General features: G+C 42.1%; 1 protein-coding gene across 4 annotated transcripts; it reads right to left on the bottom strand.

Annotated features, from left to right (window-relative positions):
- Positions 1–185: 185 nt before the first annotated feature.
- On the bottom strand, positions 186–25,040 carry LOC117985707 (cadherin-AgCad1-like). Of its 4 annotated transcripts, none has more exons than XM_069501160.1 (35): positions 24,911–25,040; positions 23,894–23,981; positions 22,741–22,821; positions 22,180–22,329; positions 21,491–21,596; positions 21,218–21,365; positions 20,798–21,034; positions 20,279–20,474; positions 19,051–19,346; positions 18,338–18,514; positions 17,562–17,755; positions 16,610–16,727; positions 15,904–16,029; positions 14,637–14,815; positions 13,376–13,554; positions 12,803–12,977; positions 12,175–12,376; positions 11,629–11,770; positions 11,100–11,291; positions 10,536–10,657; positions 9,619–9,855; positions 9,032–9,157; positions 8,615–8,735; positions 8,439–8,536; positions 7,740–7,872; positions 7,179–7,283; positions 6,412–6,581; positions 6,005–6,103; positions 5,456–5,648; positions 4,734–4,843; positions 4,010–4,167; positions 3,424–3,630; positions 2,639–2,803; positions 2,002–2,101; positions 186–544 (listed from the first exon to the last, which is right to left on the bottom strand). In XM_069501160.1, exons 2-35 carry the CDS (start codon positions 23,961–23,963, stop codon positions 464–466), a joined length of 5,193 nt encoding a protein of 1,730 aa, XP_069357261.1. In that variant the 5' UTR covers positions 23,964–23,981; positions 24,911–25,040; the 3' UTR covers positions 186–463. The 4 variants fall into 4 exon arrangements, with proteins under 4 accessions (XP_069357261.1, XP_069357262.1, XP_069357263.1 ...); XM_069501161.1 differs by having other exon boundaries at positions 24,954–25,009; XM_069501162.1 differs by lacking the exon at positions 24,911–25,040 and adding an exon at positions 24,849–24,868.
- Positions 25,041–27,279: the final 2,239 nt, after the last annotated feature.

Here is a 27,279-nt window from a genome sequence, read left to right as displayed (position 1 = left end):
TTAATTTTCAAATTGTTAAATCATCATTCCTGCTCACCTTGAGTAAGTCCTGCCCATAAATATTGATTGGGACATCATGCACTCATGCTCCACTTGGTGCAACCATGTTGAGCACTCTTAATAAGTAGTTACATAGCGAAACAACTTTAAGATGAGCCTACCTAATAAAATGTAGGTACGACTAGATTAAAAGAAAAGCTTAAAGTTTTGTAATAGTTTTATAATAATATACAAATTTTCAATAATACATATTTACATTTTCATACTATTTTTTTTTTAATAAAAAATATTAGCCATGTTAAATGACAAATATTCCCCTTTCCTCTCCAATTAAGCGTCAGGCTTGTGCTAGGAGTAGGTACGACAATAGTGCAACGGGCGGGGTTTGAACCGTCTACCTTTCGGTTTTCAATCCACTCCTATACCGGTTGAGCTATTGAGGCTCGAATTAAAAATACATTGGCTATAATCTTGACTGATTATTTGCGAACCCTGGAGTAAATGGTGTAGACTTGAAGCCGAAGCTATTGGAGTGAGAAGCGACCTAGAAAAGAAAAAAGAACATATAGGAAAGTCAACAAGTTCTAACAGAAAGCCCAAATATATATTATACTTTCAAGATGAAATCTGAAAAATGACAGACTTTCGTACAAACTTTTATACCCTATTTAACTAAATGATGTAAATTGAAACTGCCGTACAGTACGCGGCAGAAAATAATATCAACCTTTAGAATGAGATTTGATTTCAGCTCTGTCTCTATCACTCATACCTATGTGACGTTTTGTCTGTCTCAACGACAGAAACAATGCTTTATGAAACCGCTCTTCTCGATCTCTTTCTAGACGGCTCCACCAAACTTCAGATATGAAAACAGCATTAATAGCCTACCAAGGGTATGTTTCATCACTATTAAGATATGGGATTATCCTGTGGGGAAATTCGGTATTTGCTAATAAAGTTTTTATAAAACAAAAAGCATGTCTGAGAGCATTATGTGGACTGCAACCATTGGATACCTGTAAGCCTTTATTTAAGAAACATCATATTCTTACCTTACCCTGTCAATATTTATATGAATTGCTATTACTAGTAAAGAAAAACCCAAACTATTTTAAAACTTATGCTGAGTTGGGTGAGGTGAGATCTCGTAGAGCTCAGAGAAGGAACAAACTAGTTGTGCCTCCTAAAAGACTACAGATGTTTGAAAAGAGTACACACTATATGGCAATAACTGTGTACAATAAACTTCCTGACAACTACAAAAACACTACTATAAATAATTTCAAGAGGAAAACTCATGAGCTGCTTATAAATAAATGTTATTACAACATCTCGGAATTTTTGATTGATGAGCTCAAATAATTTGTCTAAAATAATATCTAAATAATGTAAATCTGATGACTTAGATTAGATGACTGAAATAAATTATGGTCTTTGTAGTGCAATAGTTAGGTATCCCCTCTGTATGACATGTAAAAATTTAAATGACTGTTATTATTTCTATTTTTTTTCTCTTGTTTTTGTATGACTTAATTAATTTACTTTCTGAATATTATATAATTTTAAAGATTTTGTAATTTATATGTACTTACATGTTTTTAAAAATTTAAATGTAATGTAATACTTAAATATTCATACACCAATATTCTAAGGTAGAATGCATAAGGCTCGCCAACTAATTTTATAACCATGTTATGTCACCTGCATTCTTATGAATAAATTTATTATTTATTTATTTATTTAAAGGTCGATGTACATTACTTTCAGCCGCGTACTGCAAATGGAGATACACGAAACCAACAGAACTCAAGGCATAGCCTCTATCTGCTGTTCACTTTAACTTGTCCCTGGCTGTCATGTGGACTGTTGACATCATTGCTTTGTGTGCTTTATTCCTTAGAACTTAAGGAGATATTATTGTGTAAACTGCAAAGGTGTTAACATGAAGGCAAGGAACAAGTTATAGTGCACACTGAACACCCTGTAGCTCGATCTCACCTCTGCTGGAACTGAGTCGCCGCCCTCAGGAGGGAAGTAGTCTTTGCTGAACTGTGGTAAGTCCTCGATACCTATCAGATCAGAGTCATCCGATGCCTCGCTGTGGAAATAAAATTAAAATAGTAAGTATAAAAGGTTGCGAAGCTGAATTGGGAATGGGCAGGGCACATAGTTTGTAAAACCGATAGACGTTGGGGTCCCAAGGTGCTAGAATGGTGACCTCGCACCGGAAGACGCAGTGTTGGAAGACCCCCCACTAGGTGGACGAACGACATCAGACGAGTCGCAGGGAGCCGGGATTCAGACGGCGCAATACCTTGGCGTGTGGAAATCCCTACAAGAGACCTATGTCCAGCTGTGGACATCTATCGGTTGATGATGATGAAGTATATCAATTAAAAGTCTACCATTCCATTCCTGCCTTGGATGCATATGTATACTATCTCTATGATTCCGGCCAATAAACTGACGTCGATCGACTCTCATATTATACCAATGTACTCTGTGGACCGACTGACGACTCAGATCGGTTGATTTGATATGACTGACGTAAAAAAAGCAATAAAGCCGTAGATAATAAATATCACTGATAAAACCCATTGAACATTTTAAACTTATTTAAGTATGTTGTACCTACCTGATTGCATCAAAATCAGGCGCATTGATGGCCTCGTTCCAGATGGGGTTGGAGCCTTCCTTAGCGTGTTTGTTGGTGCCGGGTGCCTTCAGTCCCACACGGTTCAGCCCTGACTCCTGCGACCCGAACTTGGGGATCGACAGCGCTTCCAGGCGACGATTTAGACTGTAGAATAGAAAGACATAGGTAGCTTAGTTTTTTATTCAGATACAAGTTAGCCCTTGATTGCAATCTCACCTGGTGATAAGTAATGATGCAGTCTAAGATGGAAGCGGGCTAATCTGGAAGGGGTATCAGGTATGGCAGTTTTTTTAAACCCATGCCCCTTTTGGTTTCTATACGGCATCGTACCTACTCCGGTACGATGCCGTATAGAAACGGCGCGGCGTGCCGCCAAGCGATTAAGCGTTCCGACGCTAAATCGCTTGGCGGCACGGCTTTGCCGGTATGGTGATAACTAGCCACGGCCGAAGCCTACGTAAGTATTTTCATTTTGTATTTCATGGAAATATCACAATATTATTGAATTAAAATTGTTATATGAACGCTTGTGGAGCCATCTAGGCGCCACAACTATCTTCAATCACTAACTATGAAGTCTGAATCGCGCAAACGAAAGTTATCACCAGGAACACTATATATACAAGTTGCAAGGTACAACGGTCGAATCAGCTGGCCGCTGGGTCCTCGGGCATAACAAAAGTCTGGATTTTTCTATTGCTACGATTGAGTTAATGTCACCCGCTCCCGTGGCTCCGCTGGCTGAATGCTGCAGAATAGCTCACACTCTAGTCCTGCAGATGAAGGTGGCGAGCAGCACGAGGCACAGCAAGCCCAGCACGGCGGACAGGCCGGCCAGCACGTACACGGCGATGCGGCTCGAGTCCACGTTGATCTCCGGACTGGAGCCGGTCACGAAGTCCCGCAGCACCAGCAGCTCCGTGTTGAGGGTCGTCTGGATCGCGCGGAGGGTCTGCGTGTCACTGCGGAGACTGGGAAACAAGTTCAACTTTAATCTGGATTCGATCTACAAGTTCTGAACTATCTGCTATCTTTTTTTCTGGCAAGTGATTGTGCTGTTAGAGTGGGCTGTTCATCTTGAAAACGATCCCTAACCAGTTCGTTGGAGAGCTTAGAGCACCGCAGAGATGTAAGCTCCCTTTGCGTGTTCTGTTGCCTTTATAATGGAGACTGCTCTGAAGAGTTTCCTCTCCTCATCCTCTGATGCTGCAAATGTTCATGGGCGGCGGTAATCACTTAGGTGACCTACCTGCTCGTTTGCTCGTTACTTTTTTTTTAATGTTGGCATCAGAAGCCCTACAGCAGATCCAACGTGGGTATCTTTGACAAAGATCACTTCCTCATACTCACTCCTCGATGACTTCGGTAGATACGGGCACGTTGTCGCGTATGAAGTGCGCGCGCACCTCGATGACGTCATCCAGCGTCGCGCCCGACGTGTCCGTGGCGGGCACCACCTGGTCGATGTTGCACGTCATGTTGAAGCCCGCGCTGAAGGTCTGCGCGATCTGTGGTGAAACGAAAAACTGACTGACTGACTTTTTTTAAAATTAGTGCTTGGCTACTATACCTGCTGCCAAGTGATGATGAAGCCTAAGAGGGACTGCGCTTGCCTAGAAGATACCTATACACTCTTGACTTGAAGGTACCCGTATTAAAAGTGGAAAAAAAACTGGTGCTGGACGTTCCATACATTAATATGTTTATGAGGTAACGGCTATGACCGTATAGATATTTTGGAAATTCGTAGAATGACTACGGTCACTCCACACGGAAAAATTTCCAGTTCTGGCAACAATCATTACCGCTATTAAGTATAAATGCGAAAGTGTTTGTTGGTTTGTCCTTCAATTACGTCGCAACAGAGCAATGGATCGACTTGATTTTGCATGGATATAGTTTAAGATCTGGAGAGTGACACAGGCTACTTTCTATCAAAGAGTTCCCACGGGATTTTTAAAAACCTAAATCCACGCGTACGAAGTCGCAGGCATCAGCTAGTGACACATAAAATTGTGCTATTTGTGGGTGCAATGAGATAGAAGAATAATTTGCTCGCGATTTTGCTACTCACGAAGTTTGCGTGTGCCTCCACTTGAGTCAAAGCGTTCACGAACACGAAGAAGACTCTGTTCTGCGATGATATGAGATAGATCTTCACTGCTGCAGTGTCGTTCCCACCATCTGCAATTATACGCAAATACTTAGCTCATATTGTATCATGCGCAGAGCATTCTAGATATATGTAGGTAGGTAGGTACATTTTAAAAATATTTATCTAGCCAAATCAATCCAAAAAGTGTATTGTTAAGCTTGACCGAAGATTTTCCTCCGAGCGGGTGTCGTACTCGGGGCCCAGCGGGGCTAACGCTTCCTTAGCGTGATTCAGGTTTCATATTTTCGTTTCAGATACCTGTGTTGCCATCTAGTAAGATCTTTGTAAGTTTCAAGTTGCTTAGCGCGGAGATCTCCACCAGACCAGACATCACCCCCGTGCGCGACGGCGAATCTATCGCCCGCAGCGCGGGGAACACAACCAGCCACGAGGCCCCAAGCCAAGATGGCGGGCCCTAGCCGGCAAAATTCCGGCTAGAAGACCAACACCGGGGTAACGTGAATACCCCGCGCCCTACCCGGGTAAGGAGGCTACGCCTCGAGGCCCGTACCCCCGCTTGGCCTTCGGCCAACCGGAGAAGACCCTGTCGTCTTCGTACCGCGTGATTGCTGTGTGATACTTTCTTACGTCGAGAAGCGTCATCTAGTGTGATCATGTGGCAAGCGCCATACTACCAATACCTGGGTCAGCCGCAATGACGTTGAACTCGAACATGCCGTGCATGCTGGCAGTGGGCTGCATGTTGAGCGTCAGCACGCCGGTGCCGTTGTTGAGGAGGAACGCAGCGTCACGCACGTTGGCCAGGCTGTCGTCTGCCACCATGGAGGAGGGGTCGATCGTGTAGGTGATTGGTAGACCTTCAGAGTGTACTGCCTGTGGAAATGATTTATTCTTCTTTATTTTTTGTAACATGCTTCATGTGCTGTTACAAAAAATCCATCACCGCTCCATTCTACGTATCACCGACTGCCCTCTATGCAGAGACCGTATGGAGTAACGTTGGCTCTCCAGCAACAACCCCTGAAGTCCTTGCCGACCTGGTTGGTCTGCTTGGACTCTGGGGTGAGCCCGACTAGCTGGAGTGATCCGGCAAAGAACTGCACCAGCGCTCTTAAATAAGTACAACTACTATGTAGAAACTGTACAATAATGTATCAAAATTTTAAGATGGGCCGTGAAAAGCTAGCAGAAAGACACACTTTAGTATTTATAGTGTAAGTATCGATTACCTGTACAGTGAGCAGTTCTCTATTGACACTGTCAAGTGTCGATATCCCAGCGGTGTACAAGCTCCTCGCGAAAATCGGCCGAGGGTTGGCTTCTCTCACCTGCAATACATCACTAGATAGTTACTTATACTTCCTTTTTTTTTTAGGTAAGTAGGAGAAAGTTTGAAATTTCTTTTTGTCATGGAATTCTGTAAAACCGCCGTTTTAGGGCATCTCCGGGCATCTTTTAATGCTTTTTAGTTTATTTTATTTGTACCAAAAACATTTACAAAGAGAAAAAGTGGACAGGGAAGCACTTATCCCTATGAGAGATCTCTATGAGAGAGTTTATTTAGGTGTCATTTACTTTCTCTAATTTTAAGGGTTGGGGGAGAGGCAAACAACAAAATTCTCTTTTCACGACTCACAGCTACAGTGACGGTGAGGACGGAGCTGGGCAGAGCGGTGGTGACATCGCGCGAGTTGCTGGCCGCCACTCGCAGTGTGTGAGTCTCCCTCTCACTCCGGTTCAGCGCTTTGGCCAGTGTCAGCATGTTTGTTGACGCATCTAGTACGAAGTAGCCCTCGTCGTTGCCATCTGTGGCAGAAACAATCATTTCTCGATTAAGTACCTACTCTTTTTGTATAAGAACCTATATCTACCGTTTCAACTTGGACTTGGTTTTATGCAATATTCGGTCAAGGCCATACGTTTACATATTATGTTAAGTTTTAAGTAATTGCGTTCAGTAATTCAGGAGTTATAAGGCTCTGACAGACAGACAGACGGACAAGTGCAATTGCACTCAAGTAGACTCGGAGACCTCGCTTGGCTCCGTCACAAATGGTTGGCGACTGGTGAGGGGAGGGTAACCAAGGACTTCATAATGCTCCAACGGTTCGACGATTTTGAATTTTTTTAGGGTCTGTGGGTTTAATTTAGTATAGCCATTCTTTTGCAAATCCATACTAATATTATAAATGCGAAAGTGTGTCTGTCTGTCTGCTAGCTTTTCACGGCTCAACCGTTCAACCGATTTAGATGAAATTTGGTACAGAGTTAGCTTATATCCCGGGGAAGGACATAGGCTTTTCATCTCGGAAAACTGATGAGTTCCCACGGGATTTTTGAAAACCTAAATCCACGCGTACGAAGTTGAGGGCATCAGCTAGTATTAAATTAATAATTTCTTACCAATGATGCTGTAGTAAACACTGTGGCAATCACCATCGCAACGGTAATTCTTCAAGTCCACGGCATGCGGCAACTTGTGCTCCTCTTCCAGACCGGCTTCTTTCTCTACACGCGGCGAACAAACAAAACCGTGTTGTACAACTAATTAAAATTGGTGGCGACCACGATGGATCAGAGACGATCAAATGTAGGTAGCAAATAAACAAATGAAATGAAATGACGGTCGTTTGTTACAGCGACTCAAAGACCTGCACAGCCAGAAAAAAACCGGTCGAGTGCGAGTTTGGACTCGCACACAAAAGGTTTTGTATGCTACAAGTAACACGTAACACTTTTAATTTATTTGTTTTTTTAACAAATTCACGATTTTTAGATCCTTATTGTTACCTGCCAAACATTATTGTTGATTCCCTTAACAGACACGACAGCCAGATAGACAGACCAAACGAAGTCATCCTATAAGGGTTCCTTTTCCTTTTGAGGTATGGAACCCCAAAAAGAAGCCTAAAACCAACACCCGTAAAGTAATTCTTGATATTTTTATTAAGAGGCAGTTCTCACCTACGAATCCCACATCAGCAGTGTTGGTGCTAAAGGTGGGCTCTCCTTGCGTGGGCACGAACACAGCCTGTAATGTCACCGCTGCAGATAGGGGACCGGGTTCTGTACCGCCGTCGGTAGCACGGATGCCCACCTATATTCAGAACATGAAGTTTATAATATAAGGACGTTATGAAATAATATCACTACAGTTAATTCAAATCTCGCACTTTAGTTCCTTTGCGATCAATGCGTCTTCTATGTGTTTTTTTATTTATTCAGATACAAGTTAGCCCTTGACTACAATCTCACCTGGTGGTAAGTGACGATGCAGTCTATGATGGAAGCAGGCTAACCTGGAAGGGGTATGGCAGTTTTTAATAAACCCATGCTTTTTTGGTTTGTACACGGCATCGTACCGGAACGCTAAATCGCTTGGCGGCACGGTTTGCCGGTAGGATGATAACTAGCCATGGCGGAAGCCTCTCACCAGATCAGACCAAAAATTTAGAAATTATAAAATTCCAAATCCCTGCCAGGAATCGAACCCACTAATAGGACCACAGCGCATACTACTGCGCCAGGGAGATCAGCGATGTTCCTGAATTCATCCCACAGTTTTGACCAATAACTATCTCCTCAAACCTTAAAGTGTACCACACAAATAAAAGACCCGGCTTTGTCAAAACTAAAGGTATTTGAACGATTTTCGGAGCTTACCTGAAATTCTTTAACGTCTTCAGTAAACATTTTTTGGAGCATCAGAATCCCTTGGTTGTCGCCGCTTGCTAACACCTGGAAGTACTCTGACGCCTCATCTACATAAAGATGTTTAATTTATTAGACAAATTAATTGAGAATATTAATTTCATTCCAAAATATTGGATAAAAATTACCATCTCCAAATATATCAAAGGTCACCTGTCCTGCTTCTAAGCCATCTTCATCTGTAGCGTGAATTGAATCCAGAAATTCGCCAGAGATTAAGCCTAGACGTGCGTTGACCATAGCTCGCTCCTGTTATGGGATAGAAAGGTAGATTACGTTACGTTACGTTAGGAACCAAGAACTGGCCAAGTAGCAGAACACGCATAAGATACAGTTCCATAAAATGTGTTTTCAATTTTACAGCTCTTTATACCTAGTTCATTTCAAGGTCCATATTTATGTCCTAACTCCTAGCAGACCCTAGTCTAAATCAGGTGGATATACTCATGTAATACCTACCATTTTTTTTGGATATAGGTATTTGACCTATATCAAGAATTTATGGTATACGGGGGTAGAAAATAAGAAAACAAAGACGTACCTACCCTGGCAAATCGCAAGACGGCACCGTTTAGGGGGAACACAAACACAGGCGCGTGGAAGTTGTATGGCCTAATGACGAGCTGATAGATCTCACTAGAATTTTGCTGTGGATCTCCGTGGTCGTATGCCTGCATCATAATAAGAGTATATTTATAAAATGAGAATATTTTTAAAGAATAAGTAACTAAGGTTAAATATAAATCAAGAATATAAGCGGCCCAAAAAACAACGGATAAAATTTCACGCTGTATAAATCTGGAAAAATAGCGGCTCTAAAGCGGCCTTGTGGGACTCTAAAAAAAACTTACGCGAATGCCAATATCATAGGTTCTCCAGAAGCCTTTCAAGTTGACGAGTGTTTCCGATTCGCCACTGATGTTGTACCTATTGTCAGTGCATACGTCGACAGCGGTGAAGAGGTCGGTAAGGACGATGTCGCGTTGGGTGGATAAGGTGAGGTTGGCCACTTTGTAGCCCACACGTGAGTTGTCTGTGTTAGCCTCGTTGCGATCTAGATTTCACGCTGTATAAATGTGGAAAAATAGCGGCCCCAAATGATAGCCTTGTGGGATTCCAAAAAAAAACTTACGCGAATGCCAATATCGTAGGTTCCCCAGAAGCCTTTCAAGTCGACGAGTGTTTCCAATTCACCACTGACGTTGTACTTATTGTCAGTGTATACGTCGATAGCTGTGAAGAGGTCGGGAAGGACGATGTCGCGATCGGTGAGTAAGGTGAGGTTGGCGACTTCGTAGCTGACGCGTGAGTTGTCTGTGTTTGGCTCGTCGCGGTCGGGGGCGAAGATGTATGGGTCCAATCTGCTGCCCTGAGACAAACGAAATAGAAATATTAGTGGGCATACTGTAACCTTTTCGAATGGTTGAATTAAAACTTTGACGTTGTGACTTTGTGGCAAATATTATAACTAAACAGTGCGACTAAAACATTAAAAATCGGTCAAGTGCGAGAGGCTTCCGTAGCGTCGCACAAGAAAATAACATTTAGACAGACGAAGTGGTCAGAAGAGTTTCTATTTTCTTGAGATACGTAACGGAACGCTAAAAAATAAGTCATGGTAGAATTTTGCAATTTTGATAATGAGCCATATAGTATCCTATAGTAGTTTAACAATTATCTAAATATATAAAAGGAAAAGGTGACTGACTGACTGACTGACTGATCTATCAACGCACATCAAACTACTAGACGGATCGGGCTGAAATTTTGCATGCAGATAGCTACTATGACCTAGGCATCCACTAAGAAAGGATTTTTGAAAATTCAACCCCTAAGGGGGTGAAATAGGGGTTCGAAATTTGTGTAGCCCACGCGGACGAAGTCGCGGGCATAAGCTAGTTTTGAAATAAATCCTATTTTAAAAAATAGAGCTTTTGCTCCCTGACACTAATTTTTTTATCAAAACAGTTGTTCTATTTGGTAGCTTTTCAAATACGTCATCTCTAATTATGTCCGCGTTTCATTTCAAAAAGAAGGTATAAATATTACTTTGCTCAAGTTCTCGGAGACGGACCAGGAGAGGCGGTCACGGGAAGGCAGCTCCGGAGCATTGTCGTTGACATCCAACAGCACTAGTAGCACCTCTGTAGTGTTTTGATTCCTGTTGCCATCTGTAACAGTAAGGGTCTGTATCACAATCTCCAGATAAACTTTATCTAACGGATAAATTTGACATTTTGACAGATGTCCTATACAAAAACTGTCATTAGGTTAAAGTTATTCCTTAGATAACGTTTATCTGGAGGTTGTGAAACAGGCCCTAAGACTTTTAACTTATTCAACATCATCATCATCAACCCATCGCCTTCCCACTGTTGGGTACGGCTCTCCCCTTAAAATTAAAAGGGTTTTAGGCTGGTATTACAGACACGGATTGGCAGACTTTATACACCTTTGAGAAGATTAGGGAGATCTCTCTGGCATGCAGGTTTCCTCGCGATATTTTCTTTCACCGATAAAATAAGTGCTACTGAATTGCTTAAAATGACTTAACCCCAGGTCATTACCGCTAAGTTTTGCTGAGATCTAGAAAATTATTTAGTTGCCACAAACCTCCCTCAGAATAGAAGTTATCAATGAGGTTGAGGAAGATCCGATGCCTGGGCTCGTCTCCGTCTCTGTCCAGGACCTCATCAGTGGTGTAGTCAACGAAGATCCTTCCCGTGTCCAGTTCCACGGAGAAGAAGGTGCGGAGACGAGAGCTGACCGCGTAGTTGATTTGGTAACTGACTGTGTGGTAGATCACTGTAAGAAAATACTTAGATTTTATTAAGACCTAGGTATATTTGAACGCTTATCAGAAATCGTGTCCACGTATAGTAGCTTATAGAATCTAATCTGATCTCTTTATACAGATTATGGCAAAGTAAGTTTCATTGTTGTCGTCATCGTCAACCGATAGACACCCACTGTCATCATCCACACAATCTACATCCACACAATGCAATTTTGCGCCGCCTACATAATATATCCAGCGGCTCTCTGCCAACGCTACGCTTTCCGATGCAAGTCATCATTCTATAGCATCTTGAGACGAGTTCGTCAATCTATGTAGCTTCTCATAAAAGTGAAATTATCTCACCATCTCGATCCAAGTCCTCAGACACAACCACCACCACTTCGTCGTCTTGGGTCGCGTTCTCATACATGTACACCGTGACATTGAACAAGTCCGTGCGCGCCATCGGGCTCTTGTTGTTCGTGTCGATTATTTGGATTGTAATCTGAAAAGCACCATTTGTTTAATGTTGGTCTAAAAAAAATATCTATTGATTTTAAATTTCTCTAGGTCTACACAGCCTAGAGGTCGACCCTATTGCAACTGAAAAACTTCCAGCCAGTCAAAAACTTGACTTGATCGCGGTTTCATCTCGCACTTAAACTTTAAAACGTTTGTTCAAATCAGCTTTGGTACACTAGATTTTAGTAGATACGTGTAGTGCGGCCCATGGCTCACTAGAAGTCGATGTTCAGAGTTTTCTCGTAAGATGCCGTAAGCGATGAAATTTATACGTTGCATCGACGCTTGCATTACAATGTGGCATCGTTTTTGCGATGCGATGTCGTACCGCAGTGTTGTGGCCTCGGCCTAAGAAGTTTTAGTTCAACTAGTAAGTATGAAACTTACATTTCCTTCAGTATCAAAGTAATTGGTATCAGGCGGACAGTCAGCAGGGTCTGCTTCAGTGCACTTGTCGCTGGCTATCACTGTGTAGTAGAGGTTGTCCCGCGGCGGGGTGTCGGCGTCTATCGCGGTGTCCAGGTCCACTTCGATCTGACCGGTGACGAAGTCGATCTTCACTAAATCTTTTGGAGTGTCTTCTCTTGGGCTGGAATTATCATCAACAGTCAAAATGCTGGTTACTAACTATGGGCCTCATAAGAAAGCTCAAAGTCACTCAGCAGGCGATGGAGAGAGCTATGCTTGGAGACTCAGCAGGCAATGGAATGGCGACTTCGAAGAGTCCACACTAAGTGGATAGACGACATCAAACGAGTCGCAGGAACCCGCTGGATTCAGGCGGCGCAAGACCGTGGTGTGAGGAATCCCCTACAAGAGATCTACGTCTTGCAGTGGACGTCTATCGGTTGATGATGATGATAAATTAATGAATGCATGGATTGTAATAATATATGGAATATGGAATGGATAAAAAAGGTTGGGGTTTCTTAAAACTTTAACTTTTAAAAGTGGATGTGACAAAGATGAGGATGATGGTGAAACATAAGACAATACAAATAGGTAAGTAACTTACAATATAGTATAACGGACTTGGTTGTAAAGAGGGCCGTCGATGTCAGTGGCTTGGACTGAGCCAATGATTGTGTTGGATGCGGAGTTCTCGCGGACCCTCAACGTTTGGTTGAGCGTGTTCTCCACCCACTCGGGGGCGTTGTCGTTCATGTCTATGATGGTTATCGTGAACGTTACTGAAAACGACAATCTGCGTTTAACATTTTAAGATTACTGGTTACCTCGAACTGAAGATTTAGGTACCCACTAAGTGCTTGCAATTTTCACATATTTGCCAAAACTTTAAAACACAATTTAAAGACAATATTAAAGTAGGTATAATATAATTTGGGTAGGTATAAGATACTTCCACACGCCACGGTCTTGCGCCGCCTGAATCCAGCGACTCCCTGCGACTCGTCTGATGTCGTCCGTCCACCTAGTGGGGGGGGGGGGTCTTCCAACACTGCGTCTTCCAGTACGAGGTCGCCATTCCAGCACCTTGGGACCCCAACGTCTATCGGTTTTACGAACTATGTGCCCTGCGCATTGCCACTTCGCTTCTCAACCCGTTGAGCTATGTCAGTATACGTACGTTCATCATAATCAGTTCCGATGACAGTGTTCTTGTCCACCACCTTGATGGTGACGTACAGCACTTCGAACTCCTCGAAGTCGATGGTGACGTTGTATCGGATCTCCTTCACCACGAGCCGACCGACGGCCGAGCCGCGGTTGTCAGGGTCGGGGTATGATGTCTCTATGTCCAAACAACTGGAATATAAAATGAAAAGTTTATACTTTTTCTCGGGCTTTTCCACTATTGAAGGTTGACCATTCCGTCATCTCGTCAAAATTATAGTAGGTACTTAGCCCGTTTTTAACCGACTTCCAAAAAGGAGGTGGTTCTCAATTTGGATCGTTTTTTTTTCTTTTATGGTATGTAGGTAGGTACACCGATTTTTTTAAGGTTTCTGGACCGATTTGCAATTTTTTTTAATCAACAGAGGATGTTTCCGTGGTGGTCCCATAAAAATTTCTGGATCCAACTTCTCAATCCTGATGCTGCAGGGTTACTGCCCGCCTAAGTTATTAAGATTCAGGAAGTGTTCATAGTGAGTTAATTTTGTAGGTGGATGGACGACATCAAGCGAGACACAGGGAGCCGCTGGATTCAGGCGGCGCAAGACCGTGGCATGTTGAAGTCCCTACAAATCCAGCAGTGGACATCTATTGGTTGATAATGATGATGATGATGATAATGATGAATTCAAAAAATTAAGTTAACTTTTTTTTTTAATATTACAATAAAACTTAACACTAAGACTCCATGGCCCCAGGGTCTCCACGGCAAACGGCACAAAAATGTAACTCTCTATAAGAGAGGCATACTTGCGCCGCTTGCCGTTTTTAGAAAGAAAGAAAGAAAGAAAGAAAAGACGTTTATTAATACAAATTAACTGTTTAGATGTTTCTGCTGCGGCTCCCGGTCTTGATGCTGTCTTCCTGATATGACACGGGGCCAATGTGTCAACGCAAGTTGCGTCCCACATTAGCGCCCGTCCCCGTTCCCAGGGAACCAGCGTCAATCCATCAGGTCTCTTGCCATCATCCCGACTAATCCCTGCCGGCTCAATGAGCGCAGGAATATTTATGGTGGCAAGAGCTCTTTTAATTGTATCGTTAAGAGAGCCATGCCTAAACAGCCTACCAGAGCTCCTTTGGCAAGAGAGTCCGTGGATTCCAAATTTATCAACCTCTTTTCCACACGGACATCTGTGCTGATGGCACAGTGGTGTTCCCAATCTGAGACCTAGAGCCACACGAAAACTTTCGTTATCTAAAAGTTAACTTACCCCACATATTCAGATGGATCAGTTTCCCTGCCCTGTTTAGTCGCGTAGGAGGAGTCCCAAACGATTTCAAAGTTGAGGTCGGCCGTGGTGTCGGGGTCTGTCGCTGTGATGACCAGCGAGCCCCGCGTCACTATGTATCCTTCTGGCACGTTCTCTTCCACTTGTGGAGTACCTCGAGGCTGGATTACAAATCAAAAGTGATAAAATCTATATCAGTACCCTCATTATGCGAAAGTCTGTTTGTTTGTTGCTTTGTTCGTTTGTCCTTCAATCACGTGGCAACGGAGCAACGGATTGACGTGATTTTTTGCATGGGTATAGTCAAAGACCTGGAGAGTGACATAGGCTACTTTTTTATCCCGGAAATGCAAAGAGTTCTCACGGGATTTTTAAAAACCTAATTTCACACGGACGTAGTCGCGGGCGTCAGCTAGTGCTTAATATATAAAGAAAAAGCTGACTGACTGATCTATCAACGCACAGTTCAAACCACTGACTGGACGGTTCAGACTGAAAGGCATGCAGATAGCTATTCCCTTATAAACTTTATCCCTAAATATATAAAAGGCAAAAGGTGACTGACTGATTGACTGATCTATCAAAGCTCAAGCTGAAATTTCCAATGCAGATAGCTATTATGACGTTGACATCCGCTAAGAAAGGATTTTGAAAATTCATCCCCAAAGGGGGTAAAATAGAGCTTTGAAATTTGTATAGTCCACGTGGACGAAGTCGCGAAAACAAGCTAGTCTAAATATATAAAAGGAAAAGGTGACTGACTTACTGACTAACTGATCTCACATCGCAGAGCTGAAATTTGGCATGCAGAATGCAGATAGCTATTATGACGTAGGCAACCGTTAAGAAAGGATTTTTGAAAATTCGACCCCTTAGTTCCAAACCAAATTACACAAAGGTACCTCAGCTATAGCTGTATCTGAAATATTTTGATCTATAATGTAAAAGCCTGTTAATAAAAAATTAAAAAAAAAGTCAGCATATTAGTCTGGCCATTCAACGAGATAACGCTGCCAGCGTTCTGGGCACCCTGCCTCGTTGCGGTGGTTTAGATGATATTTTCGATTTGTAATTTTTGTTCTAGAATAAGTTTGGTATTTTTGTTTTTTGTATCTTCTTATTGTCCTGAATATTATTTTAAAGTATTAAATAATTCGTTTTAGAGTTTCGATATAAAAAAAGTGACGAATTAATAGTTCCGGCAGTGCTATAGCAGTTACGAGACTTCAGGAAGTCGGTGTAAACTTACCAGTCGAAGACTGGGCGGAGTGTTGTTGATGTCAATAAGTTGTATGACAAGCTGCGATGTCTCCGTGTTGACGACGGGTGGTCCATTGATGCTGCTGGGTATCCCCAGAGTGTCGTGTGCTTGGATCTTGAATATAATATTTGAAAAAAATCTAATTAAATATACTTCATCATGATCAACCCATCTTACTACAGAGCACGGGTCTCCTCTCAGAGTGAGTGAGTCGGCTTTGGCGATAGTCTGCCACGCTGGCTATGTGCGGATTGGTAGACTTCACACACCTTTGCGAACATTTTGGAGAACTCTTAGGCATGCAGGTTTTCTCACGATGTTTTCCTTCACCGTTAAAGCAAGTGATATTTAATTACTTAAAACGCACTTAACTCCGAAAAGTTAGAGTTGCGTGCCCGGGATCGAACCCCCGACCTCCGATTAGAAGGCGGACGTCCTAACCACTAGGCTATCACAGCTTACTTAATCGCAACGGAGCAAGGGATTGACGTGATTTTTTGCATGGGTATACTGATAAAGACCTGGAAAGTGACATAGGCTACTTTTATCCCGGGAAATCAACGAGTTCCCACGGGATTTTTAAAAACCTAAATCCACGCGAACGAAGTCGCGGGCATTAGCTAGTAATGAATAAAAATAGATGTACCATGTTATCATGTTACGGAAGAGAGGATGAAAGAGAATATTCTACTACCTGAACCAGCAGTTCGTTTTGCCTGTGGTAGTCGAAAGCGTCATCGATCAACACGTAGATGTCTCCAGTGCTTTCGTTTATTCTGAAGAATTGCTGTGCGTTGCCTATAAGCGTGTGACTGTGAAAGAAAATAACTAAAATTAATTACATTACAGAACTGGATGGAATCCACAATAACCGATGCCTTTTTGACTATCACGACTGGAGGGTAGTTTCCAATAATCTCATCATCATAAGTAAGTACCTATAGAATAGAAACATTTTAAAGTATTCAAATAAACTTTTAAAAGTGCTTTTTCGTGAAGTAAATCTACAACAGTTTAAGTATAGCCAGCAACTCGGCATCAGTTAGAGTTTTTCTTTTTCAAATAATCTAAATGAAACTAAGGTTTAACAACAAAAACAATATAAAGCAGGCAATAGGAATCAATTTTCCTATTGCCTGCTGCTACGGGTTGCTACACTTCTAAAGAGAGCTTGGATGAATAAAATAATCTTGTGGTCCGGGGTTTTAGGCGTACCGCGTAATAGACAGGCAAACAACTAAAACATGTCCAGGAATGAAAAAATTCGCTCGAAATCCTCGTTGCTGCTTGAAAAGCTTACACCACACTATCACTGACGTCTCTATCAGACAGTGGCGACAACGAAATCTTCCCCGACTGTCTCCTTGAAGGTGATGCTCTGGGAGCTGGTCTTGAAGATCGGCCGCTCCGCTCCGGTCAGAGTCTTGAAGGTGACGGAAAAGCTAACTTACACTACACTATCATCGACGTTTCTATCAGTGGCCCTGACAGTGGCGACAGGGAAACCTTCCCCGACTGGCTCCTCGACGGTGACGTTCTGAGAGCTGGTTGCGAAGATTGGCAGCTCATCGTTCCAGTTGGTCAGGTATACGCGCACTGTGGCTACTCCAGTCAGAGTCTTGAAGGTAACGGAAAATCTAACTTACACGACACTATCATCGACGTCTCTATCAGTGGCCCTGACAGTGGCGACAGGGAAACCTTCCCCGACTGTCTCCTCGAAGGTGACGTTCTGGGAGCTGGTTGCGAAAATCGGCAGCTCATCGTTCCAGTTGATCAGGTTTATGCGCACTGTGGCTACTCCGATCAACGTCGCGTTGCCCAAATCAGTGGCGATTACCTGGAGACAAATGTTATTTTGCTGGATTGCTTAACCCCTATTCATGCAGAAATGTGCATGCTTGAAAAGTAGCTGGTCAAACTTACACCCTTCTTCTTCTTGGGGCTAGATATGCAGGTCCTTGGATTCCCTGTATCACTCTGACCATCTCCGATCCGTTGTGATCACCACCAACATTTCACATTTCAATGTCAATACTTATAATAATTAATAGTGGCTGCCAGGTACAGCAGCACTTTCTTGAATGGAATTAGAGCAGCGTCCTCAGGGTGTATGATGAATTACACTCTAACACAACAACCAAACATTTGTTCAAAACTATACATCTTTTCTCGTTAAAAGGTTCTGTGAAAAATTTGACCCTGTTTATTACCCCCATCTCCTCCCCTCTTCCACTCAAAAAAATCTGAAGCTCGCTAACCTAGAAATGGTACCTATAATTGGCTTTTTTACGTAAATTTATAATAACCACCAAATTTTTAAATTTTGCAGATTTGTGATCCCGAGTTCACAGACAACGAGGCGAAGAAGATTATATTTAATTTACTTGCAAGAAGTACCTATTTGATTCTGAAAATTTACCTGGAGCTCAATTCCGTATCGGAACAGTTCGTCCTCAAAGTCCAGCATGCTGTGGTTAGCGGTGGTCATAAAGAACGTCTGTCGCTGGTAGCCTTGGTCCGGTTGAATGAGGAAGGCGTCTGCTGCTCCTGCAGGATGTACGCTCTCCAGCCGGACGCTGTACCGAGCATTCTCCCCCTGATAACCAAACAAAGCGCTGATAGCCTAGTGGTTAAGACATCCATCCACCTTCTATTCGGGAGATTGCCTTCTAACGTTTTCGGAGTTATGTGGGTTTCAAGCAATTTAATATCACTTGCTTTATTGGTGAAGGAAGACCTGCATGCCTGGATTCTCCATAATGTTCTCAAAGGTGTATGAAGCCGCACTTGGACAGCAGCATAATAGTTTATGGCCTAAATGCTTTTCATTTTGGGACGAGATCAGATTCTCGATTGCGGTAGAATGACAGCTGCAATATCACGATCGCAATCACCTATGATTGGTTGACGCTCGCTCATTATTTGCTACAATGTATTGTTGTAACAAGAATCGCACAAATTTAGCCAATCAGAATAATTGAGATTGTAATAATGATTGATGCAGGTTTTACGAAATCACCTATCGAGCTCTATAGTTGACTGGTGATGGGTTGATGATGATGATGATGATATGTTATACCAATAGCTTATCAAAGAGAAAAAGAACATGCAAATAAGTAGTTGTAGACTTACTGTATCTCTATCATGAAATCCAAATTCTTTATCGAAGTTCAATGTCTGAGGAGTTTCTTCAGGGATACTGATGGTGTACTCCTCGTGAATCGGCAGTGGGGCCTGATCGTTGATGTCGTTGATGATGATGACCACATCTTGTGGCGTGGTGTTGCTCTCATTGTTAGCCTTGTAGGCTATCAGCGTCACGCGGAAGATTTCCCGTTCCAACTCGTCCCTGTCGATTGCCGCTACTTGGAAGTTAGCGCCGTTTCGTCCCTTGTCTATTGTGTCGATTGCGAAGAATTCTTTGTCCTCTGCATGTGATATTAAATAATATATAACGTCATTTTTCAGTTATTATTATTATGTAGTTCTTAGTAGTAGCTTTAGTTTACGTAAATAACTATAATTGTATTGCAAATTCAGCAATAATAGGTACATAATAATACCCCATCTGAATGAATGGTTTGAGTTTGAGTTATGTTGATTTTCCTAGCAAGAGCTTTCCAAGCAGTCGGAGCGAATCATCATCATCATCATCGCTGACCCACTACTTAGTACGGGTCTTGGCCATAGCCCACCACGATGGCCAAGTTCAGATCGACAGACTTCAAACATCTTTGGGAACACTATGGAGAACTTTCAGTCATGCAGGTTTTCTCGCGATGTTATCCTTATGTCGCAAATTGGGGTAGGTACGCAGTTCTCACTTTTCGGAGTTAAGTGCGTTTAAAGACTTGCTGTAACAGCTTGTTAGGAAACCTGCATGTCTGAGAGTTTTCCATAATGTTCTCACTCCCTTACTGTTTAATTTATTATCATTATTTGTTTTTTATTTTAGTTTATTTTGTTTGTTACCTCAGATTGAGGATTGATCTCTAAAGCGTTCAATTCGCTGCAGCGATCAACCCTTAATCTGAGTATAAGTTTATAAGTTAGAATATAAGTTTACATACATAAGTACAATTTAATACGTAGATTATAGTTATTTTTAAGGAGCGCCAGCTCGCCAACAAACTGGCTCACCAGTTTGGCGAGAAAATAATAATGTAAATATTTGGTGTACCTACGATTGTTATATAAAAAAAAAAAAAAAGAATCTACCAGTCAGCACTTGGCCAGCGCGAGACTATGGCCTAAGTCCTTCTGCAGCGGAAATTTCTTCAGCAGACCAATCAGATAAATGACACTGAATATGACACCAGCGGGCGAGCAACGCCCGCTTCTATACAACATCATAAATTACCGTCGGCAGCTCGAAGCGTGTAGTAGATGCGTCCATTGATGCCGGTGTCGGCGTCGATGGCCCGCACGGTGAAGTTCATGGGCGTCTTCTCGTCGAACTGCTCCACGGCGAACACCTCCACCCAGCGCGGCGGCCGGTGCTCCACGTTCTCCACTTGCACCATCATCGTTACTGTGTGGGTGTTTGGGAGCGAATCCTGACCAATTTATTTAAAAGAATAATTCAATGCAAAGTGTCGCTACTAGATGGCATTAACAGTCGCTCCAGTACTGAGTGAACATACATATCACCGTCACTGGTAGCAAGTGAACCGTAGCTTTTGGTGGTCAGAGCGTCGGGTGCGATCCCAGGAGACGCGTGTTCGATTCCTGCCAGTCCGCAATTTTTGATATATTGTATTTAAAATCGTTAACGACATCAGGTGACCCGCCTGCTCGTTTGCTCGGCATTTTTATATATATATAAAATGTAGTTCATGCAGATGAAGTAGGATAACCTAGTAAATAAAAAAAAACTTACAAATGCAGTGACTGTGAAAATGTGTAGCACATTAGCAGTGAAGTCCAAGGAGCGGTTGAGGCCCAGGCTCATGGTCATCCGGTACCACTCGTTGGGGATGTTGTCGCCCTGCACGTAGAAGATCTCGTCGTCGTCCCGCTCGCTGTCGATGCTGAACGTCATGTTGCTGGTGCTGATCCGTCCGTCCGCGTCGCTCACCTCGTACGTGCAGTTCGTGAGGCCGAGGTTGCCCAGTTCCTGTTACAAGAGAACATATCCGTGATGACATCAGCTCACAAGTTATTTACTTGTAATTAAATAGTATGTAATTGACTTTAACGGTTAATCTGCTATATGGCAGGAGTAAACTATTTTAACCGACTTCCAAAAAGGAGGTGGTTCTCAATTCGCCCCATTTATTTTAATTTTATGGATAGTTACAGGAACAACGCAGGAGTCCAGCAGACGTATGATCGGCGCGTTGTCGTCGATGTTGACTATCTGCAGCGTGACCCTGCCCACGACGTCTTCTCCCGGCACGCACACGTCCAACATGTACCGCTGCATGTTTGGGTTCTCGTAGTCCTGTCTGCGAACATAGTAACAAGCAGAAATGGAAAACATTTTTCATGCCACGTACAATCTTAATTCCTTCAAGGCAAGCGAATAGGCATCTTCCATTCACTTGCCTTGAAAGCATAAAATTCTACGTACTTCTGGGTGATGTACAGAAACCATTCGTCATTGACATTACGAAGGGCCGGTCCTAGCATGCTGAACGAGCCGGATAGCACCCGGTCGATGCTGGGTGCCGCAGTACCTGCAATTTAATGTTTAATTACTCTCGAGGTCATAATTGGAGAAATCGGGGCTATGGCGTTGGTGGTGAGCGTGGCGGCCGGAGCTCCGCCTGGGGGTGAGTCCTAGGGCTCGAAGAAATAATTGGAGAGATCGGAGGGCAGAGAGAGAGATACACAGCTGTATTAGTGACGTCTAGCCCCCAAGGGGGGAGAGTGAGCATAAGGGACAAGGAAGAGACAAAATAATTTGTAGGGAGTCAAGAAGGCGCCCCGGGAAAATGCCAAGAGCAAGTACCGAACGGGCGCCCTCCCGCGATTCGGCCCATATAACCGAGAGGTTGGTGGGGCCATGGGAGGTGGAGGGTTGTCCCAGATCGGAGGGCAACGTCTTCCTAAAAGCGCCTCCTGTGCGGCTCAGCTTATGGCGTCTTTTATCAGGGGGACATAAGGTTTTTAAACTGACTTCCAAAAAGGAGGTGGTTCTCAATTCGGGCGGTTTTTTTATGTGTGTAGGGTAGGTACATCGATTTTTTCCAGGTTTCTTATTTTTCACTTTGTAGTGGTTTTGGAAGTCGGTGATTTTAATATTTTTTTTGTACGTACCTTTATAGTTGAGTTTAGCAATCGCAACGTCCCCTTCTATCTCCTCGTCCATGAGAATGATCTGCGTGGATGCTGTGGAGATGTACCGGTCCATACACACGTCCTCTCTCGTGGGAACCGGGAGGAACTGTCTTTGGCTCCATGGCACTCCTGCAATCAAAAATTAAAATCAAAATATGTTTTACTAGCTGATGCCCGTGACTTCGTTCGCGTGGATTTAGGTTTTAAAAATTCCGTGGGAACTCTTTGATTTTTTGGGATAAAAAGTAGCCTATGTCACTCTCCACATGCGAAAAATCACGTCGATCCGTTGCTTCGTTGCGACGTGATTGAAGGACAAACCACAAACCAATGAACTAACAAACGAACACACTTTCGCATTTATAATATTATGGGTAGTGATTATACCTAAATATTAATTAGCAGCGACCGACCGCGGCTTCGCTCGATGAAAAAATGAAAATTCCCGTTAGTCCCTATCCCGTGGGAAGTTCGACCGGCATACTACTTACTGTCCAGGCGTAGGAACTGGGTAATATTTGTAAATTAGTAGTTACCTACCATCAAAATCTATTTCAGGCATGTCGGGCATAGACTCCCTCGGTATAGCAGTCATCCAGGAACACCGCTCCAACTGCAAATCTGAAAACAAACAAAACAATAATTAAACTTGCCTGGAAACCTGTACCCGTAGTACAAAATTTTACGTCTCACCAAACGAAACCAAATTCGAGAGTCGAAATACTTCCGCGTTACAGTAAAATGGACCTAAACAGCCTTGAATTGAAGTCAAATATTCAATGCCACTGATTTTAATTTCGCAATGTTTCCGCTTGGAGCGCTGGCTGTGTAGACAAACTTGAGCTTTAGTATTTCGACTCTCGAATTTGGTTTGGTTTGGTGAGACGTAAAATCTTGTACTACGGGTACAGTTAACAGTACCTACTGTTATCCAGCAACCAAATAACTTAGATAATAGTTGTATAACTTTAAACAACCATAAAAAGCTGTGATAGCTTAGTGGTCAGACACGAACCTCTAACTTTTCGGAGTTACCTAGGTGCATTTTAATTAATTGTTTGTTTAAATTTAATTATAATATAAAATTTAATTTAAAAAAAAATTAGATATTAAAAAAATATTTCTTTGGCTTCCTAAATAAATAATAATAGTAGGTACCTATTTAAAAGATACGGTATACACTTAGTAATCAAATCAAATCAAATCAAATCAAAATCATTTATTTGCACGATTGCAGGTACAATGATGGTGTTACAGTGGTTTATTTACAACTACAATCCGCCATACAGTGGGCATGCAAAAATGGTAGGTACCTATTGCGATGAAAAATGCAAAAGTGGCGCCCCCAGAGCAAGTTTTTTATATCTCTTGCCAAGACTAACTTACCTGCCTACCTATTACATTCTGAGAAGGCAATATCAGATCGATAAGACTAAGCCTACCTACTTATGTCTTTTGGTGGCTCTTCCAACATCAATGCCTTTTACTAACAAAAGTCATAACAACAAATAAACAATCAGTAGCTGTATACATGATTCATCGAAATACACAATATTTAATAAACGAAGTACTTACATATTTAGGTAGATAATAATAGATAAGTATATAAGTAACTATTATATTCTTTATTTCAAGTTTCAACTCGTTACAAGACCTTATTAGGTATAAGAAAAAAAATGGCGCATATTCTTACCTTGTGCAAAGAGCAATGGAATTCCAATAATAAACGCTATCAGAATCATTTCACCTAATCGGACTCCCATCTTTCATTTTCACTTTTCCTGTCGGGAAATCAATCATTCGATTACAAAGAGCTCGGAATTTTTGCATGCCGATGATTTTAAGTAGGTTCTACACACAATATTATGAATGCAAAAGTGTGTTTGTTCGTCTTTCAATCACGCCGCAACGGTCGACGTGACTTTTTGCATGAATTATATAAATAGGTAAAACAAATAAATAACATATTTTTAATCAAGTAAACTTTTACAAGTATTTTTGAATCGTCAGATGTACCTATCTACCACTGGTTTGGAATGCCTTTACTACTGAAAAGAACCAGCAAGAAAGAAATTCGGCGGTTGCTCTTTTCAAAGATTTCATATGTATAGTATTATGTAATGTACCTATAAAAAAGTATTAAAAAAATAAGGACCTGGAGAGGCAAAATCAAAGAGTTCCCACGGGTTTTTGAAAGACGAAGCCGTGGGCATCAGCAAGTGCCTAACTGCCTACTCACATAATATAATATTATGATTAATTTTTCAGAAATTTAGGTTAAAAAAATACTTCAGTGTGTACTTTCCTATAGATATTGAACCCATATATGCGTACCTACAAAAAGAAAAAAATAGGTAAGTACTGCCTAAGTGTTCTAATTTATTAAGCCCATAGGTAAATATTTAGAGCCTCAATAGCTCAACCGGTAAAGGATTGGACTGAAAACCGAAAGGTCAACGGCTCAAACCCCGCCCGTTGCACTATTGTCGTACCTACTCCTAGCACAAGCCTGACGCTTAGTTGGAGAGGAAAGGGGAATATTAGTCATTTAACATGGCTAATATTCTTTAAAAAAAATATATAATAAGATCACAAAATAATTCCTTGAAGTTTCTTGCAGTCACAAGAAAAATTGTGGATAGGTATACCTATTTGTTTGCAATTGGAATTTTGAATACGAATTTGCTTTGGTATATTTTTTGAGAAGTACCTCTTATAGTAAAAATTACGATTATTGTCAAACTACGACGCACTTAGTAAACTGATCTTTTAATCCACTCTTAATTTCATTATTTCACCACAGCACTGAAACTCGACTAAAACATTTCTTCCCCGATATGACACACGGCTGATAAGATTATGAGTGATTGGTTCGTTATAATATAGATTAAAAGGCAATTTAATCAAGTACGCGTATTACCCATCAAATACAAGCTTTTGTTTCTGGCTGGTTCTGAAACTTTTCTATTGGCTTGAGAGAGTCAAAAGAGCTTAAACGCTCGCGTCCAAGGGTGCTCGTTAAATTATTATAATGCTGTAAGTTTGCAAACAGTGAGAGAAGGGCTGGCTCATTTTTTGCGCAGAGGAACAGCCTGGCTGTCCAGTGCGGAAATGCAGCCAGTATATTCTTGGCACCATTCCACGCGAGCATTTTGTAGATACAGTAAGTAATTAGATAAGGCTGTTTTATGCTAACTATGCTACCTATTCACTAGGACCAATTCGACACGTCAAATACGGAGATTAGTAGGTAAATACAGCGCTCCGTTACCATTGATTCACTAAGCTGTGTAGAAACTAACTAGAAACGGACTCCCTGCATAATGTTCTCAAATGTGTGTGAAATCTGCCAATCCGCACTTGGTCCGCTTGGTAGACTATGGTCAAACCCTTCTCATTCTGAGAGGAGACACGTGATCCGTAGTGTGCCGACAGTGGGTTGGTCGGTTCAGTAATGATTAACAAAAAACGTATAACAAATGATCACTTCACCAAAAAAACAATTAAACCACAAACGTCATATTATTCCGCAAACATATAATTTTACAAAAAAAACATTTGGCAAATATTCTATTAACAAATGTTTTACTTTGCAAATGTGCTGAATGTTAAAATATTAGTAAATTATAGTTTCACCAAATAATTCATTTTCCGAATTGGCGATTTTACAAAATCGCGAATTCAAAGTGGAGGAGAGGGAAGAGACCCCCACTATGTGATGGAGGCCAGGACGACGGAGTTCCGCTTTGCTAGCTTGAAAAGCTAGAGGTGTATATGTGTACCTGGGATCGAACCCCTAACCTCCGAATTGGAGTCGGACGACTTAACCACTAGGCTATCACAGCTTCTCTCCCTATTCCTATCTCTCCATAGCCTGTCCCAATCGCTTGTCCCATATTTTTATTTTGATAACCACCCACATATCTTCCGGGCATGCACTCCCCTGTGGCCCGCGTGGCCCGCGTGGCCCGCTTGCCAGTTTATGGTGGATAGTGATGGTTATCAACTGCCGTTTCCCGCCTTCCTTCCTTTCGTTATAGAACAGCATATTACAGAAGGTTCACTCCACAAACACGGTGTAAGAAATCTTAACTAATGGCATATACCTTGACGACTTCCTTGGCGCAGTGGGTAAGCGCTGTGGTCTTATTAGTGGGAGGTCCCGGGTTCGATTCCTGGCAGGGATTTTATAATTTCTAAATTTCTGGTATGGTCTGGTGGTTCAGCCTTACCAGCCAGCCAGCCAAGCGTTTTAGCGTTCCGGTACGATGCCGTGTAGAAACCAAAGGGGTATGGGTTTAATACAAACTGTAGCCCGAATCTATCTTAGACTGTATCATCACTTACCACCAGGTGAGATTGCAGGCGAGGGATAACTTGTATTTGCATTATAAATACTATCTGTCCCAGCTTTACTCACGTCTGTAGTCGACGTTAGCCCGACTAGTTTCGAACCCATACGGGGTCCTTTTTCAAGGGAGTCCGTCCGCGCACGCGCCGCGGTTTCGGTAATTTAAACGCTAAAACTTGTATTTGAATTAATAAATAAAAAAAAATATATATATTTTATTAATTTGAGGCTGTGGCTAAACTTGAAGGGGACTTCAAGGACAGGACCGACAGTGGTAATTAATTTATTTCTAAAGCATTTTAAAGTATGTAATCTTATCAATATTGAAAGTGCCATTATAATCGGTGAACCCAGATAATTATCATATTTTCTGTCATTGTTTTTGGTTTTGTCTCTACCTAATACTTATTAACATGTAGGTACCAACTGCCATCATGTTGCTTAAAATCGTTATCGTTTTCGTCTCGTCGTTAATCGTCGAAAAGTAGGTAGTTTTTGAATTATCACCAAAAACATGGGAATTTAAAAATTGAGATTTCTACAAAAGTAGGTAGGTAGGCTAAGTAGGAAAATGGTAGGAAGACCAAACCAAAAACTAAGTACCTAACTAAAAAGCTTGTTTCTATGAAGCAAGCAATACTTTTTTTAAACATCAGTTTAATTGATGATTTCAAGATTCCCACTTTAATTGGGGCGATAAACAAAAACCGGCCAAGTGCGAGTCAGGC

The sequence above is a fragment of the Maniola hyperantus genome, chromosome 10, assembly GCF_902806685.2.
Source record: "Maniola hyperantus chromosome 10, iAphHyp1.2, whole genome shotgun sequence".
Lineage (NCBI taxonomy): Eukaryota > Metazoa > Arthropoda > Insecta > Lepidoptera > Nymphalidae > Maniola > Maniola hyperantus.
The sequence above is the reverse complement of the archived record's forward strand: the minus strand, read 5'-3'. Positions and strand labels throughout refer to the sequence as shown.

What these genes read in the sequence shown, in the direction of transcription:
- LOC117985707 (XM_069501160.1), bottom strand. Translation starts at nt 23,963, where the DNA reads ATGGGAGTCCGATTAGGTGAAATGATTCTGATAGCGTTTATTATTGGA. An exon ending in TCCTCACCGTCACTGTAGCT is followed by an intron (nt 6,104 to 6,411) that starts GTGAGTCGTGAA and finishes GATGTATTGCAG; the next exon opens with GTGAGAGAAGCCAACCCTCG. An exon ending in TCTACCGAAGTCATCGAGGA is followed by an intron (nt 3,631 to 4,009) that starts GTGAGTATGAGG and finishes CTTGTTTCCCAG; the next exon opens with TCTCCGCAGTGACACGCAGA.